Consider the following 14,255-nt stretch of genomic DNA (forward strand, 5'->3'; position numbering starts at 1 on the left):
ATGCCTGGGGAATGGTGTCCCCAACGATGGACTGGGTGTCCATACATCAGCTAACAATCTTCCACTGGCTGACATCTCCACAGGCTGACCTGATCTAGATAATTCCTCAACTGAAACCCCTTCTCACGTGATTCTAGACTGTGGCAACTTGACATTTAAAACTAACAATCACAGGTTTCTAATTTTTCTAAACAAAACTATCAGGGGCAATGGATGAGGCATAAGAAACACTTTGTAAACATAAGAAAATGCAAACCAATGCATATCATCACACAGTGAACTTAATATAGATCTGGAATACAGAGTGGTCTTCATAGGGCATACACAATGTGTGCTGATTGAACAAATGAACAGATGTGGAGTAGGCCACATAACAAACTTTGCTTCTCCTCTCTTGGCAAACAGGACCCCAGAGAGATGCGCAGGCCGCACGTGAGTTCATCCTGAAGATGTTCGTGGACCTGAACCCTGACAGTGACAAGATCATCTACTCACATTTTACCTGTGCCACCGACACCGAGAACATCCGCTTCGTGTTCGCCGCCGTGAAAGACACCATCCTGCAGCTGAACCTGAAGGAGTACAACCTGGTCTAACCGTGCCTCCCAGAAACCATTCTTCCCTTCTCCCTGGGCTGTTGAAGATAACCAAGAAGGACTGTATTCTGTGGGAAACAATTTGCATAATACTAATTTATTGCCGTCCTGGACTCTGTGAGCGTGTCCACAGAGCTGTAGTAAATATTATGATTTTATTTAAACTATTCAGAGGAAACAGAATGCTGAAGTACAGTCCCAGCACATTTCCTCTCTTGTTTTTAGGCAGACCTTGAGACCGGTGTATTTGAAATTTTCAGTCATTCACTCACAGTATAAAAGCACTCCTGTCACATGTGTTCTCTCTCTCTCTCCCTCCCTCCCCCCCTCTTCCCTCCCTCCCCCCCCTTCCTCCCCACTCCCCCTCCATTCCTTTCCCCTCCTCCTCTTTTCTATTGACCAGAAGCAAAGCCTATGTTCTGAACTTCTTCCTGTTCCACCCTCCCTGCTGATGTTACTTTCTCTCGTATTACAATGGCCTTTACCCCAGTTCCATTCTTGGTCAAGTTTCTTTCTCGAGTGATGCAGTCAGGACAGTGTCATTCGATTGAAGTCATCTTACATCAGCTTCATTTAATAGTGGTTCTGCTGAAGGCGTCTATGTATTAATTACTACTATGGTTTTAAATGTATCTCTGGATGCACATCACATCTAGTAGTCCTTTTTCAATACATACATACATATATATGTATTATTACATACATACATATATATATATAGTCTTGTCTCACCTGGACTAGGACATTGGTGCCCATTGATGGTTAAGAGTCATATATTTTAGGTGCAGACCTTCAGCCATAGCTGGATTGTTCAGAGAAATGTATGGAAGTCAGGGTGTGTGGGTACAGGCTGAGAAAGAGTCCATGCTTCTACAATCCATGTACCATGTCCTTCCTCTCTCTTCCTTGCCCCCTTTTGTTTCTCTTTAGGTTTTTCACCCTCTCTGTAACCACAGATGCCAAATGATATGCCAACAGACACTACATTCCCCAGCAGCTGCTGCCAGAGCCCTCCTGTAGCTCCTCATTTTGTTTATAGCTTTCCTTCCCTCTTGCCCCACTTTGTGTTTGGGCCATAATTTTAAAATAATTTTTGCTATGTATATATGTTGCCAAAGCCAGACTTTTATAAGACAAAATAAATTAAGAATTTCAAGAGTCTCAAAATGTAAGCATTAAGACCGCACAGTGAGAGGACAGCGTGTTATGAACCAGAAACACACATTGCCAAACAGTTGCAAACTCTGAACTGCTTCTCATGGTCCGTTCTTTCTTTGCCCTGAAGGTCAGTGCCAGTGTCCAGACGAGCAGTGCAGAAAACTACACCTTGTGGTCTGTCCTGAGCTCTGTTCCTATCTCCTTACTGGCACCAGTATTATTAGCTCTTTATGTTTTTTCAGTTCGAGTGAATCTGCCAGGAACACTGGTTGGCAGCATTATCCCCTAACCTTTGATTTGGGGGGAAAGTGAGCTTGTTTTACCATTTCAGGATCTTCTTGAACTGGTCGCTTGAACGCAAGGAAGATTTGTTCAAAAGTCACCAGTCAGTGTTCTGTCAAGCATGTATTTATGTAATGATCATACTAGGAGAGGTGTTTGCAATTCTCCATGTGCAATTTGTCAGCAGATCAAACAGTGCTGAACGGGTGTGAATGAGCCTGTCAAGCAGCCCACGTTGCTGTGTGATGTAAGTAGATTGTGATTGCTCTAAGGCTGCCAGGAAGTTAGACCACAATGCTGGTCTCATTAGTGCTTGGCACCAGTTCACTTTTCTTGAATAATAACGAAGAGGAGAGAGAGTGAACAGCTTACTGTATGAGCACTGACACTGCTGACTCGTAATGAAGTGTTCTCGTGCTTTACTTCCTGGCCCCAAACAACACAGCTTCCTTTTTTATCCCTTGCTCTAGAATGCACCTGTAATTTAACAGACTGCCTGTAGGAATAGTGCAATTATGAATGTTCTGATCGTTGTACATACATCTTTCTTGATATTGCAGCATCCATACTGGTAATCATTCATTTTTTTGGCAGATTGAATGTGCTGTATTGATATGTATCTATGTAATTGTATTGTATGTCTTGTGGCTAATTCACATTTTAAATAATGTTATTTTATTTACTTTTTTAAGGGAGGAGAATGTAAATTTGTCAGTTTATTTCTGACTAGGGATATTTTTTTCCATTTAGAAAAGAAGAAAAAAAAAAAAAACCCTTACTATCGTACAGAGCGGTACTAGCATCGTGCTGTCTAAAATCATTTGCACATTCCCAAGTAGAGGTGTGCTGACCTAAGACCCAAAGGAAATTTCATAGCAAATACACAACATCCGTTGGAGCTTTTATACAAACACGGAGACCAACTTTGTAGACTTTGCCATTTGACCTGGGTGGGATGTGAGCTTTTATACGATTCATATTCTTACTTGGCAAATGCAGTTTAGCATTACCTCTCTGGTGGCCTTTATTAGAAAGGCAGTTTTAGAAGCTATTGTTATCCACTAAGGAGATGTTTTATCAGCTAGAGACCACTGCTTGCCTGAAAGGGCAACCTTAAATTTGGTGCAGCAAAACAAAACAAAACAAAAAAAAAGGAAAAAAAAAAAAAAAAGACAAAAAAAAGTAAAAAGTAACATTTGATGGCCTACGGTATAGAGGGAACCTCATCATCACAGGATCACAAGTGTTACCAGTGCTAGGGAACCATGCTATTCTATTTAACAGAGCCGTAGTAGATGTAGTTGAGTCCATCTGATCTCAAGCTCAGAGCTGCAGAGCAAAGCAGGGAAAGGTCGCCGCCACATTGTCTTTGTGAATTGGGGGTGGAACTTGCTATGCAGAATTGAAGTTTGTGGCTTCACTGCTCATCCTGGGGCGCATGACAGGATCCCTTCTTTTGAGAAAGGAAAACATTGATCACCCTAGCTGCAGTGATGCCTCATCACCTAATTGTATCCACACTAGTCAATGAAGCTAAAAACAATTTGTGTTGTTGTCTCTTGTTTGGGGTTTTATTGAAGGGGTGAGGGCGGGAAGGGCTTCTCAGTTTTGTACAAAACAAAGTTTACTCATGCTCTCTGTTCTATTGTGATTGCAAGCGCTCTAAAGCTGTGCCACCGACTCCTGTTGTTGATGCTGTGGATAATGGAGGCTTGTGGTGAGTTTGATGGTGACTGGGCATGTCTTATTCAGAAGCAAACACAGAACACAGAAACCTTTCCTCAGCATACCAAGGCAAGCAGCCATCTCATGAGTCACTCAGCACATCACAGTGTGCCGTTTACAGATGATGTCTCCCCTTTGTGTGTGATGCGGCAGCTCCCACCCACAGAGAATTCCTATTTGTAAATTGGAGGTTTATATTATGCCTTACAGAGCTTAATTAAGAAGTCTGTGCCTCATATCTGAAACAAAGGGAAAAAACACGCCCATGCAGAAGTCAGTAAGTCCCATAGACCGTTGGATTTTCCTTACCGTTTCCTTAGGAAGAGCTCTGTTGAATGTCCTGAGTAGCTGGGAAATTCTTCTTAGGAACTTGCATATGTTGTTTACTGGCAGGAGGCATCCACAGGCGATATTTAAAAAACACCTAGAACGTGGAGGCTTGGGAGTTTTGTTTTTGTTTTGTTTAATTTAGATTACATTAGCAGGCCTAATAGTTTTAAAAGGTAATTCAGCCAAAGGGCAATTTACTTTTTGTACTTCAGACTTACATTGATTGTCAAGTTGTACGAATTGTAATTTAAACATTTATACTGCCACATGATTGTAAATTTTAGTTGTCTTAAGTGGGTTTTGGTGAAAAGCTGTTTATGCTGGATTTGGGTCAAAATGACTTGATTATTTGCAAAAAATAAAAAACAATAAAAATAATAACGGGAAGAAAGGGCTGCATATTAAGATACTGCAAGACTCAGATCTTGGTTGGGAATTCCTCAGATCCCTTCAGATGAACCCCGATGCCCCTTTGTTTTCAGTTTCTCAGAACGAATGAAGTGAAATATAGCAGGATGTTAACCCATATAAAAATAAAGTGTACCCAAATATTGTAATGTATATTGCTGCGCTTCTTAAAATCAAATAAGGGTTTCCAGCCACTCAAGTGGTAATTAACAGCATCTCAATTGATACAAATAAGATGTGCTTGGGCGTACATTAATATTTTATTCCAAAGAGAAGTCTTTGGTTAGAAACACATAAAAACGGAAGCAAATAATGTGTGTTTATCTGTCTTTGCACACTTCCAGCATATGCAGCATTACTAGATGTCCTGGTACTTGTATCTTTGGGATTCCATTTGGGTTCTAGACAATTAAGAGAAATAGATGGCTTGGTTGCATGTGATATGGCAGAGGTTTGGGAAGCCAGACACCTGCCATTCCACAGATAGCTTGCTGAGCCTCTACTCTGTCTTTCTTATAATAATGCTTTCTCCTGCTATCTCCCCGCCGCCGCCGCCCTTCCATAGTGTTCTTGCTTCTAGAATCATCTGTTCGGAGTGTGCATACACACCTGATGCACAGTAGGTGCGCAGATACTATGTCCTCCCTCCCTTTAATATCTCCATCTCCATAAAATTTCAACCCAATGATTGATAACATTTACATTTTACAAAGACAGCTCTTTTACAAAATTGGATCTTACTCAGTTAAAGGAATTCATAGAAGCTTTGATAGGAAGAAAATACAGGGAGGAAGATTGTTCAGTGAGCTATTTTTAGGGTTAGGAAAGGAAGGAAAAACACTGTGTAAGTTTGCCTGGGTCGTTTCCACTGAAACACATTTCTGGCGGATTTCCTCAAAGGACTCTAATCACAGCCTCTGGCTGGAGTCTGCATCCACCCTTGTGTTGGAAGCCCCGACTAGATCTGTGTACTTAGGGAGTTTTGTCAAAAACATTTTTAACTTGCAGTATTTAAAAAAATCTTATTTACTGTTCTTAAAATGTCATTCAAATGCATGTATTGTCTATTGTTTGGGGATGGGAACTAGTTTTGCAAAAAAACACCTAATGTTGTATAATAATGCCCCAATGATCTTACTGGTTAAAAATACAGTATTTTTGGCCATAATTTCGTACTACAGTATTCTTCATTCTGAGTTTTGCTTCCCCTGAAGTTGCCTAAGCCCCTCTGAGAATGCTGCTTATTATAAAGAGAATTGGAACACCTCCTCACTTACCTAACAAACTTCATAGGTCGCATGTTCTTTCCAAAGTAGGCAGATTTAATGGTTACTAAAGCACACACATAACCTTTTCCCATTTGTATATAATCAGAAATGTCAGTCCCTGTAGGGCAAATATGTATTGGCAGAACTTACCAGATCTGTTCTTCAAAAGCTGGCCCTTGGTTAATTGTGACCTGTTGTTTAAGAACCTGAGTATCTGTTCAGTGCAGGCTTCTGCAGAACGGCTTTGGCTCATCCTGTCGAGCAAGCAACCCTTCCCTTCCCCTGGATTTTTAGGCAGCACAGGATCAGCAGCACAGAGTCCTGGCATAAGAGTTCTTGTCTGAATGCTGGCAGTGAGCAGGTATTCCACCTGGGAGGAGGATCTAGCACAGATGTCCTTTATGTCTGTGACATCAGTAACCACACACGTCTAAGGCTTTGAGGTCTACTGAGAACTAGCTTTTCTTTCTCTGGGAAGTTTTTGAAGTGCAGGTGGTGATGGCAAGTGTCTTTCTAGAAAATAGGTGCTTAGGTGTGGACTGCGGAGCACAGTGGAAGCAAACCTCTCCTGCCGTGACCACATCTCACCAAGGACCCAGGGCTCACTCAGAACTTTACCATACAAACACCATGTTAAAGGACAACTATAATGTATTCAGTGGGTATGCTGTGCAACTTCTGATGTTAAATTGTCTAGCTCCTCACTCTTCTGCTTAATTATAAGCCATCACCTTAGCAATTGGTTCACTTGTAGTGAAGGGTGAGTTTCAAGTTAATTTTTAATTGTTGAAGAAAAGTGGTCTAGATATTTCAACCTTGTTTTCCTTCCACATTGAGGAAACTGCTACTCCTTTCTGCCATCTACCAACGCCATGACACTAACTAATTCCCTATACATTGGCATTCCTTTGTTTCATTGTCGTGGCTAATAAGGAAAAAAAGAGCATTGGCTCCAACTACTAAAAAGAACTGAGCACAGTCCATTTTAACAGACCCCTGCAATGGGTTGGGTTTTGTTGTTTTTGTTGTTGTTTGGTTTTTCAAGATAGGGTTTCTCTGTGTGGTTTTGGTGCCTTCCCTGGAACTCACTCTGTAGCCCAGGCCTGCCTCTGCCTCCTGAGTGCTGGGATTAAAGGTGTGCATCACCACCACCCAGCTAAACTGGGTCTTTAAAAATCCATGTTGCCTAGGGAAAACTGAAAAGATGTTTTCTGTTCAGTTGTCATGCCTCAAGGCTATTGAAACTTGATCTGTGTTCATATCCTCTCTTCCTGTTTTCCTCAAGAATGCAGTCAAAAGGCCAGAGTATTTTTCTGCCTCGTAAACCTGAGGATTAAAAAACAGTCAAATCATCCTCTTTAACTGAGAAGGTGATTGCACTGAGCATGTAAACGGAAGTGAGCAGCCTGTTCTGTCCCTACCTTGCTGTCCCCTGCAGTTCTGTAGGTGTTTTTGTAACTTAGTGGACAGGACCTGTGACTGCCTGTTTCCCATCAGCCCAAATCTGTGTATGGTAGATCTTTAAAGCATCTTTGGAAATGAAAGAACCAGGACAAGACACGTGGGCAAGTGAAACTTGGCAAACACTTGCTATCTGCAAGTGGGGCCTCCACATTATGCTCTGTACCAATGGCCAGGAAGCTAGCGCCTCTAACAAAATGCTGTCCACATGAGATCCAGGTAGGGGCACATCAGAGGTGCAGGTCCCTTGTCAGGGCTGGAGTATCAATGGTTATTCTGGGACCAGAGCTACCCTAGCAAACGTGGCCTGCTTTCATTTTGTGAGTTGTAGGAGGCCCATTCCTGGGATAGTCTGCTAAACAGTTAACAATAGAGCCAGGACTACTGAATTGTGCTGATTTTCATTGTATAGTCATACCCAATTTTACCTACCAGTATAACAGAGACACTTGCTGTGGATATCGCTCTGTGTAAATAAAGTTCTGATTGGCCAGTGGCCAGGCAGGAAGTATAGGCGGGACAAGAGAGAAGAGAATTCTGGGAAGTAGAAGGCTGGGGAGACACCGCCAGCCGCCGCCATGAAAAGCAACATGTAAAGACACTGGTAAGCCACAAGCCATGTGGCAAAGTATAGATAAGCAGAAATGGGTTAATTTAAGATAGAAAAAGTAGATAACAAGAAGCCTGCCACGGCCATACAGTTTGTAAACAATGTAAGTTTCTGTGTGCTTTCTTGGTTGGGTCTGAGCAACTGTGGGACTGGCGGGTAAGAGAGATTTGTCCTGACTGTGGGCCAGGCAGGAAAACTCTAACTACAGACACTTTGGGATACACCTGTGTGCCACTGTCAAGTCCTTTAGCCAAAGCCTTTTTGTACACCTGGAGAAGGCCAGGCTACCTGACTTCCTCTTCATCACTCCCTGTGTGAGGGCACTAATTACCAAAAAGCAAATATATACCATATTCAGGATGGGCAGCTATGCTAGAAAGACAAAATATTTAGACTAAGGTATGGCAAGAATGGATAAGCAGGTGCTTGAGGCTGGGCAGGAAGAATGCAAAATTAGTTTGTGTGTATACATACCTAAGCAGATAAGTCATTGTCTATGAAACAAAGAAGGCCATAGAGTTGATGTTAGTTGGGGTCGGACATTAAACCCAAGTGTTCATCTCTATGTAAGTCAGTATACATGTAGGCTCTAACCATGGTTTGCTTATAACATGTGCACATGCATGCACAGAGGGAAATTTGTTTACACCTGTGGTTATTAGAAGTATTTTGACTCAGAAATAAAGTCTGCATTTTGACATAATTGACACAGGGAAGAATGATAAAGATCTACTACTGACAACTTATTAAAACTTTTATCTTCCCAATCTTTCCTGGTGCCAGCTTTTCAAAACTGACCCCTAGTTTGGGAAAGAACATTTAAATTACAGCAAATTTTAAAATAACTTTAACTTCTACATTCTTTGTTTTGTTGCAGTGCTGGGGGTTAAACTCAGGGCCTTTTTGTAGGCAGAAGTTCCTGTCCCACCAGTCATTCCCAAATAAACACACAGAGTTTTAATATTACTTATAAATACTTGGCCAATAGCTCAGGCTTGTTACCATCTAACTCTTAACCTAACTCTTTCATTTAAATTAACGCATACTACTTATCTATGCTTTGCTGTGTGGTTCATGGCTTGTTACCTCATTTTCTACATGTCCTCACTGGCTGGTGTCTCCCAAGTCTGCCCTTCTTCCTCCCAACATTCTATCTCAGGCTATCTTGCCCAATCTCTTCATGCCCAGCTATTGGCCAATCAGCTTTTTATTAACAATGAGAGCAATACATATCTATAGTGTACAAAAGGATTATTCCACAGCATTTCTCCCTTTTTGTCTAATTAAAAAGGAAAGGTTTTAACTTTAACATAGTAAAATTACATACAATAAAAGAAGTTATTAAGTAAGAATTACAGTTAACAATATTCAGTCCATTTGTATTTGACAAAATAGAGAAAATATTTTATCTATCTTGTGAGTCTAAAGTTTCACATCTAATTTACCTTTTATCATGACTAAAGAAAACTGTAACTATAACTATCTAGTCTTCAGCTCCATCAAAGACCCCAGAAGAATGAAATGTTACCTAATGACAGGGACACCAGGCTGCCCGGATAGCCACCCAAAGTTCCTGTGTAACATTGGAGTATCCAACTGTGCCTTTGCTAGACAGGTGCTCTAGCCCTCAGCTACATCCCTAGCCCCACAAAAAAAACTTACTGAGGCAGTGAGTGGTATATAGGTGGGACTTCTATGACCGAGGGATGAGGAAGTATAGATCCAACAGAGACGGGTTGGAAAGGTTCCAGAGAAAAGCCAGAAGCTGGATACAGTCTGTGTTTGCGAAGGCTAGGCCTGCGGGTGTTGGGTGTAAGCTCACAGTGCTGTTCCCATTCCTAAAAGAAAGCTGTAGATTTCTTACTTTCTCCTAGGAATGGTGAATTTCCAGAATACCAGCTGCATTCCTTATGAGTGCTTGTACAGAACAGGACAGCTACACAATTGGGGGGGGGGTTATTCCTCCCCAACCCTCCTGCCAAGACAGGTTTTTTATGTATTACAGCTCTCTGGCTGTCTTGGAACTAGCTTTGTAGACCAGGCTGGCCTGTCTCCTGAGTGCTGGGATTAAAGGTGTGCACTCCCTACACACACACTGCCTGGCTATGTTTTGGGGTTATTTTCACAACTGCTGAGGGAGCCTGCTTTTCCATATACAGTGGTACACACTGTAGGTTGTTGACAACAGTCCATCCAGGATCTATCTACATTGTTCTAGCATTTTTTAATCACAATCCAGAAACCAAGATTAGCTGCAAAACTATCAGGGTTGATGGAATGATGAACTGGTCACAGTGAAGGCTAAAAAATACTTGGCCTGAATGGGCTCCCAATTTTAGTGCAAGGTTATGATCCAAGATTTAATGCTTGGGCTGCCAGTGTGAAATGAAGTGTCAAAATACTCATGTTCTGAGTCACAATAGCCACAGAGATAAGCATGTCTTCTTATGTACATTTATGTGCACATGCATGTATATGTCATGTTAAGATTAAAGGCCCAATGTCTGACTAATAAGCATGAAAAAGACACTGTCATCCTTGGACATTACTAACAGAGCATTTTCTAAAAGTAAGTTAGTTTTAATTGTTGAAGTGATCAAGCTATTTCAGCCTTGTTTTCCTTCCATGTCATAGAACTGGTACTCCTTTCTGCCATCTGCCCATCCCAGACCACTCTCTCCTGAATGAGCTCTACACCTCTCTTGAACAATCCCCAGTGGTACCAAACAAGCTTCCTCCGGGGAGACACCACAGTATTTTCTTACTCCTCTTGGGCAAAGGATGTTGCTGGCAAATAAAGGCAGGAGAAAAGGTGTTTTGTTAGCAGGCTTTTATTTTGCACCTGCCAATTCCCAAATAATCAACGTGGAGACTCAATATTACTTATAAATTATAGGCTGATACCTCAGGCTTGTTACTAGCTAAGTCATACATTTAAATTAACCTATATTTCTTATCTATGCTTTGCCACATGCCTTGGTACCTTTCCTCAGTATGGCATGCCCATCGTGTATCTGCTTGCAACTCATCTCTGAACTTCCCTTGCTGCTTCTTTTGAATCTGGTTCAAGACTCTGCCCCTCTTCTTCCCAGCAGTCTCTCTGCCCCAAAAATGCTGCCTAACTATTGGCCAATCAGCTTTTTATTTATCAGTGTACAGATGGATTATTCCACAGCAGTGTCTGATTAAAATATTGTCACATACACTGATACCTAATTGCTAGGAGAAAGAGAAGTCATGTATTTAAAAAGGTTATAGAAGAAAGGGAGCATTATCTAGACCATATTTTGAGGCAGAATACTTAAAAATGTTTCCCAAGTTTGTTTGTCTTTAGGAACAGCGAATAAAACACACACGCACACGCACACGCACACACACAACTTCTAGGTCTTTGTGCCTTAATATGGTTAGGTGAAAAGTTATTCAACGACATCTACATAAAATAAGTTATGCCCATGTTGCTGAATTTGAAGTAAAACCAGGATGCAATGGAATAGAGTAAATCAACTTCTATGGAATTCAACACTAAGAAACTAACTTAGTGATGCTAAATATAAGCAACTAAAATCTCTGATGAAACCATTTTTCAGAAGGGTAAAATAACAGTAGAATGTGTGGAAAAGTCATAAGGAATTGTACTATTAACTAAGAAAAAAACTAATACACATAAGTCTGTGTATAAATATGCATACATACATACATATATACATAGTTAAAATGAAATTTTCTCATCTGAGTTGACAATGCTCCATTCAAGAGCTAAAAACCACCTAACAAAAACCCCAACACAAGGCAGGAGAAGCCTTCTTTTGAATTGTTGGCCAGGGCTGTCCCAAAACATTACAGACTAATGCTATTGTCCTTTATCGCCCCTCCCAAAAACAGGAAAGTGCATTCCTACTGCTGAAGACACCATGTACTTTAGACATAGGATCCAAATGTTCCTAAGCTGGAACTGACCTTAATGCCTCCTCCCTGAGGAATAGTTTTCATGGTAGCAGAAGGTGCCATGCAAGCTTCCAAAGGGCAGAGACAGCAAATAGTTCTACCTAGCTATGATGCCTATGAACCAAAACAACAATCAACATGCCAAGATAGCCCCAAGCATACAGTAGTCGCACACATACCTTGGTGGTAACCAACAGCTCTCTAATTGCACTTAAGACTTGCTCAACAAAAAGTAACTCATTCCTGGTACTGGAAGCCTAGCCAACTACCCAAGGTTAGTAGTCACAGATCTTGAAAGATAACCTACACCACCACTTTACTAAGCCAATATAACTCCTAACTACACTCTAAATAGTTGTCCTTATACCCACAGATGAGTGTAATATTCACCCCTCATCAAGGAAATTTCTCTTTGCAACAGGTGAAATCTATTATAGAAAACCACAACCAATCAAAATACAGAGTTGTGGAACCCAGTCCCAATGGATACATCTACAAAACAATTACTGAACCTCAGGATCAAAGACTATTTTGGAAGGGGGGGGGTGAAGATTCTAAGAGACAGAGGATCTAAGACTTTGCTATGAGGCAATTTCTCATAGTGATGCCAAAAGCTACACATAAAGTCTCACCAACATGACTGCCTAAGCATGAGCTGAACAAGGACAAAATCAATAAACATACCAAAGTAGATGGGAGAAAGCCCATGAGGCCTCAGCCCTACACAAAGAACCACAGGCAACTAAGGAATGTTTAGAGTGAGAGAAATAGTCTTCACCGAGAAAGAGCACATCAACTGGTTATTCAATACCAAACTGTCAGCCCTGAAAGTGTACATGCAAGTAACTTATGAACTGAGCATCTCTGTATAGGAATATATATATGAATATATTACACATAATTATATGTTACATATACAATTATATATAGTCCTGAATTATATGTATTCCTAAATATACACATATATATGCGTGTATACATAGCATATATGCATGTAACAAAAAATAATGAAAAGGGGCCATGAATTTGAAAGAGAGCAAGGAAAGGTATATGGAAGGGTTTAGGAGGGAGGAGAGGGTAGGGGGAAATGATGTAATCATATTATCTCAAATTTTTTTAAAAGTTAAATCTTGAATTCCAGTTAACCACTAGCCTCTACGTTCACTTCTTGCAATTATCAGATTGGACAAAATGTAGCAGCTAATGCATGCCATTTCTTAGGAGCACACTGAACAAAAACAGATGAAGCAAGTAAAAGGACACCCTGACTTCCACCAGTGCTATCCCCTAAAGCAAGCGGAAGCCTGGCTGAAAAACACAATTCTTAGGTCTGTCGGACTGAGACCACTGCTGTGTTGCCCCCCGCCCTACTCAAAATGGAGAGACAAGCAATCAAGATGAGTTACCACTTACCAAAGCAAATGCCACCACACCCAGCGCCAATGGTGGGGACATAGACTACAAGCCAATCAAAGGAACATTTGGAGTCAAAACTTCAAGCAGAGAACATACATTTTTGTGAGTTTAACTCCTCAGTCTTGACCAACAATCATACTGTGAAGATCAGAGACTCTCTTCAGGATGAGGAAAAGAAACTGCTTTAGTGTCCAGGAGAACAATTTGTATTTCACAAGTTCTCAGATTTTCCTAGAACATATTAGGTGTTTTTTTTTCAGAGCCTAATTCAGACATAGGAAGGAAAATATCCAATTGCATGCCTCAAGCTGCTCTGTCCCACCTGAGACAAGAACACAAACAGACGAAGGTAGGAAGCCCAGAGGCACAGACCCACGGAAAGACTGAGACCTAGTCAGAGTGCTGTGGAAAGCCCCCCATACCTGCCCCATCACACACACCCCTCCGCCACATCAGTAAATCCTACCCCAATTCATGTGTCCAGTCTGGAAAAACAAACTAACAGAAAAAACAATTACGTGGCACAATGCTAAAAGGCAGGGCTGGGTCAGATGCAGTTCGTGGAGGCAGAGCAATAGCAAATCCAACTCAGATATGGCAAGGAAGTCAGAATTATTGGAATGAAAGCTGAGAATGATGACTTTCCTGCCTAGTTTTGTTGACACAAGCTAGAGTCATCATAGAGGAGGGAGCCTCAACTGAGAAAATGCCCTCTATGAACAAAGCTGTAGGCATTTTCTTTCTTCTTCCTTTTTTTTGGAGGGGGGGAAGGGAGATGGGGATTCTCTGTATAGCCCTGGCTATCCTAGAACTCATTCTGTACCTCAAACTTACAGAGATCCACCTGCCTCTGCCTCCTGTGTGTTGGGATTAAAGCTGTGCGCCACTTTCTTAACTAGTTATTAATGTGGGCAAGGCCAGCCCCTTGTGGGTGGTGCTCTCCTTTGGTTAGTGGTTCTGACTCCTACAAGAAAGCAGACTGGGCAAGCAATGTAGGACAAGGCAGTAGGCAGCATCCTTCCATGACCTCTTCATCAGCTCCCGCCTCCAGGT

At 41.4% G+C, this 14,255-nt stretch overlaps 1 protein-coding gene across 1 annotated transcript in view; it reads left to right on the forward strand.

Annotated features, from left to right (window-relative positions):
* The window catches only part of LOC118596111 (guanine nucleotide-binding protein G(q) subunit alpha), a 260,430-nt gene extending 259,491 nt beyond the window's left edge, over positions 1 to 939 (forward strand). The window contains exon 7 of the mRNA XM_036206854.1: positions 406 to 939. Within this exon, the coding sequence (XP_036062747.1) occupies positions 406 to 596 (191 nt within the window). The 3' untranslated portion in view covers positions 597 to 939. The remainder of the gene's footprint in view (positions 1 to 405) is intronic.
* Positions 940 to 14,255: the final 13,316 nt, after the last annotated feature.

The sequence above is a fragment of the Onychomys torridus genome, chromosome 1 (assembly GCF_903995425.1).
Source record: "Onychomys torridus chromosome 1, mOncTor1.1, whole genome shotgun sequence".
In the NCBI taxonomy this organism is placed as follows: domain Eukaryota; kingdom Metazoa; phylum Chordata; class Mammalia; order Rodentia; family Cricetidae; genus Onychomys; species Onychomys torridus.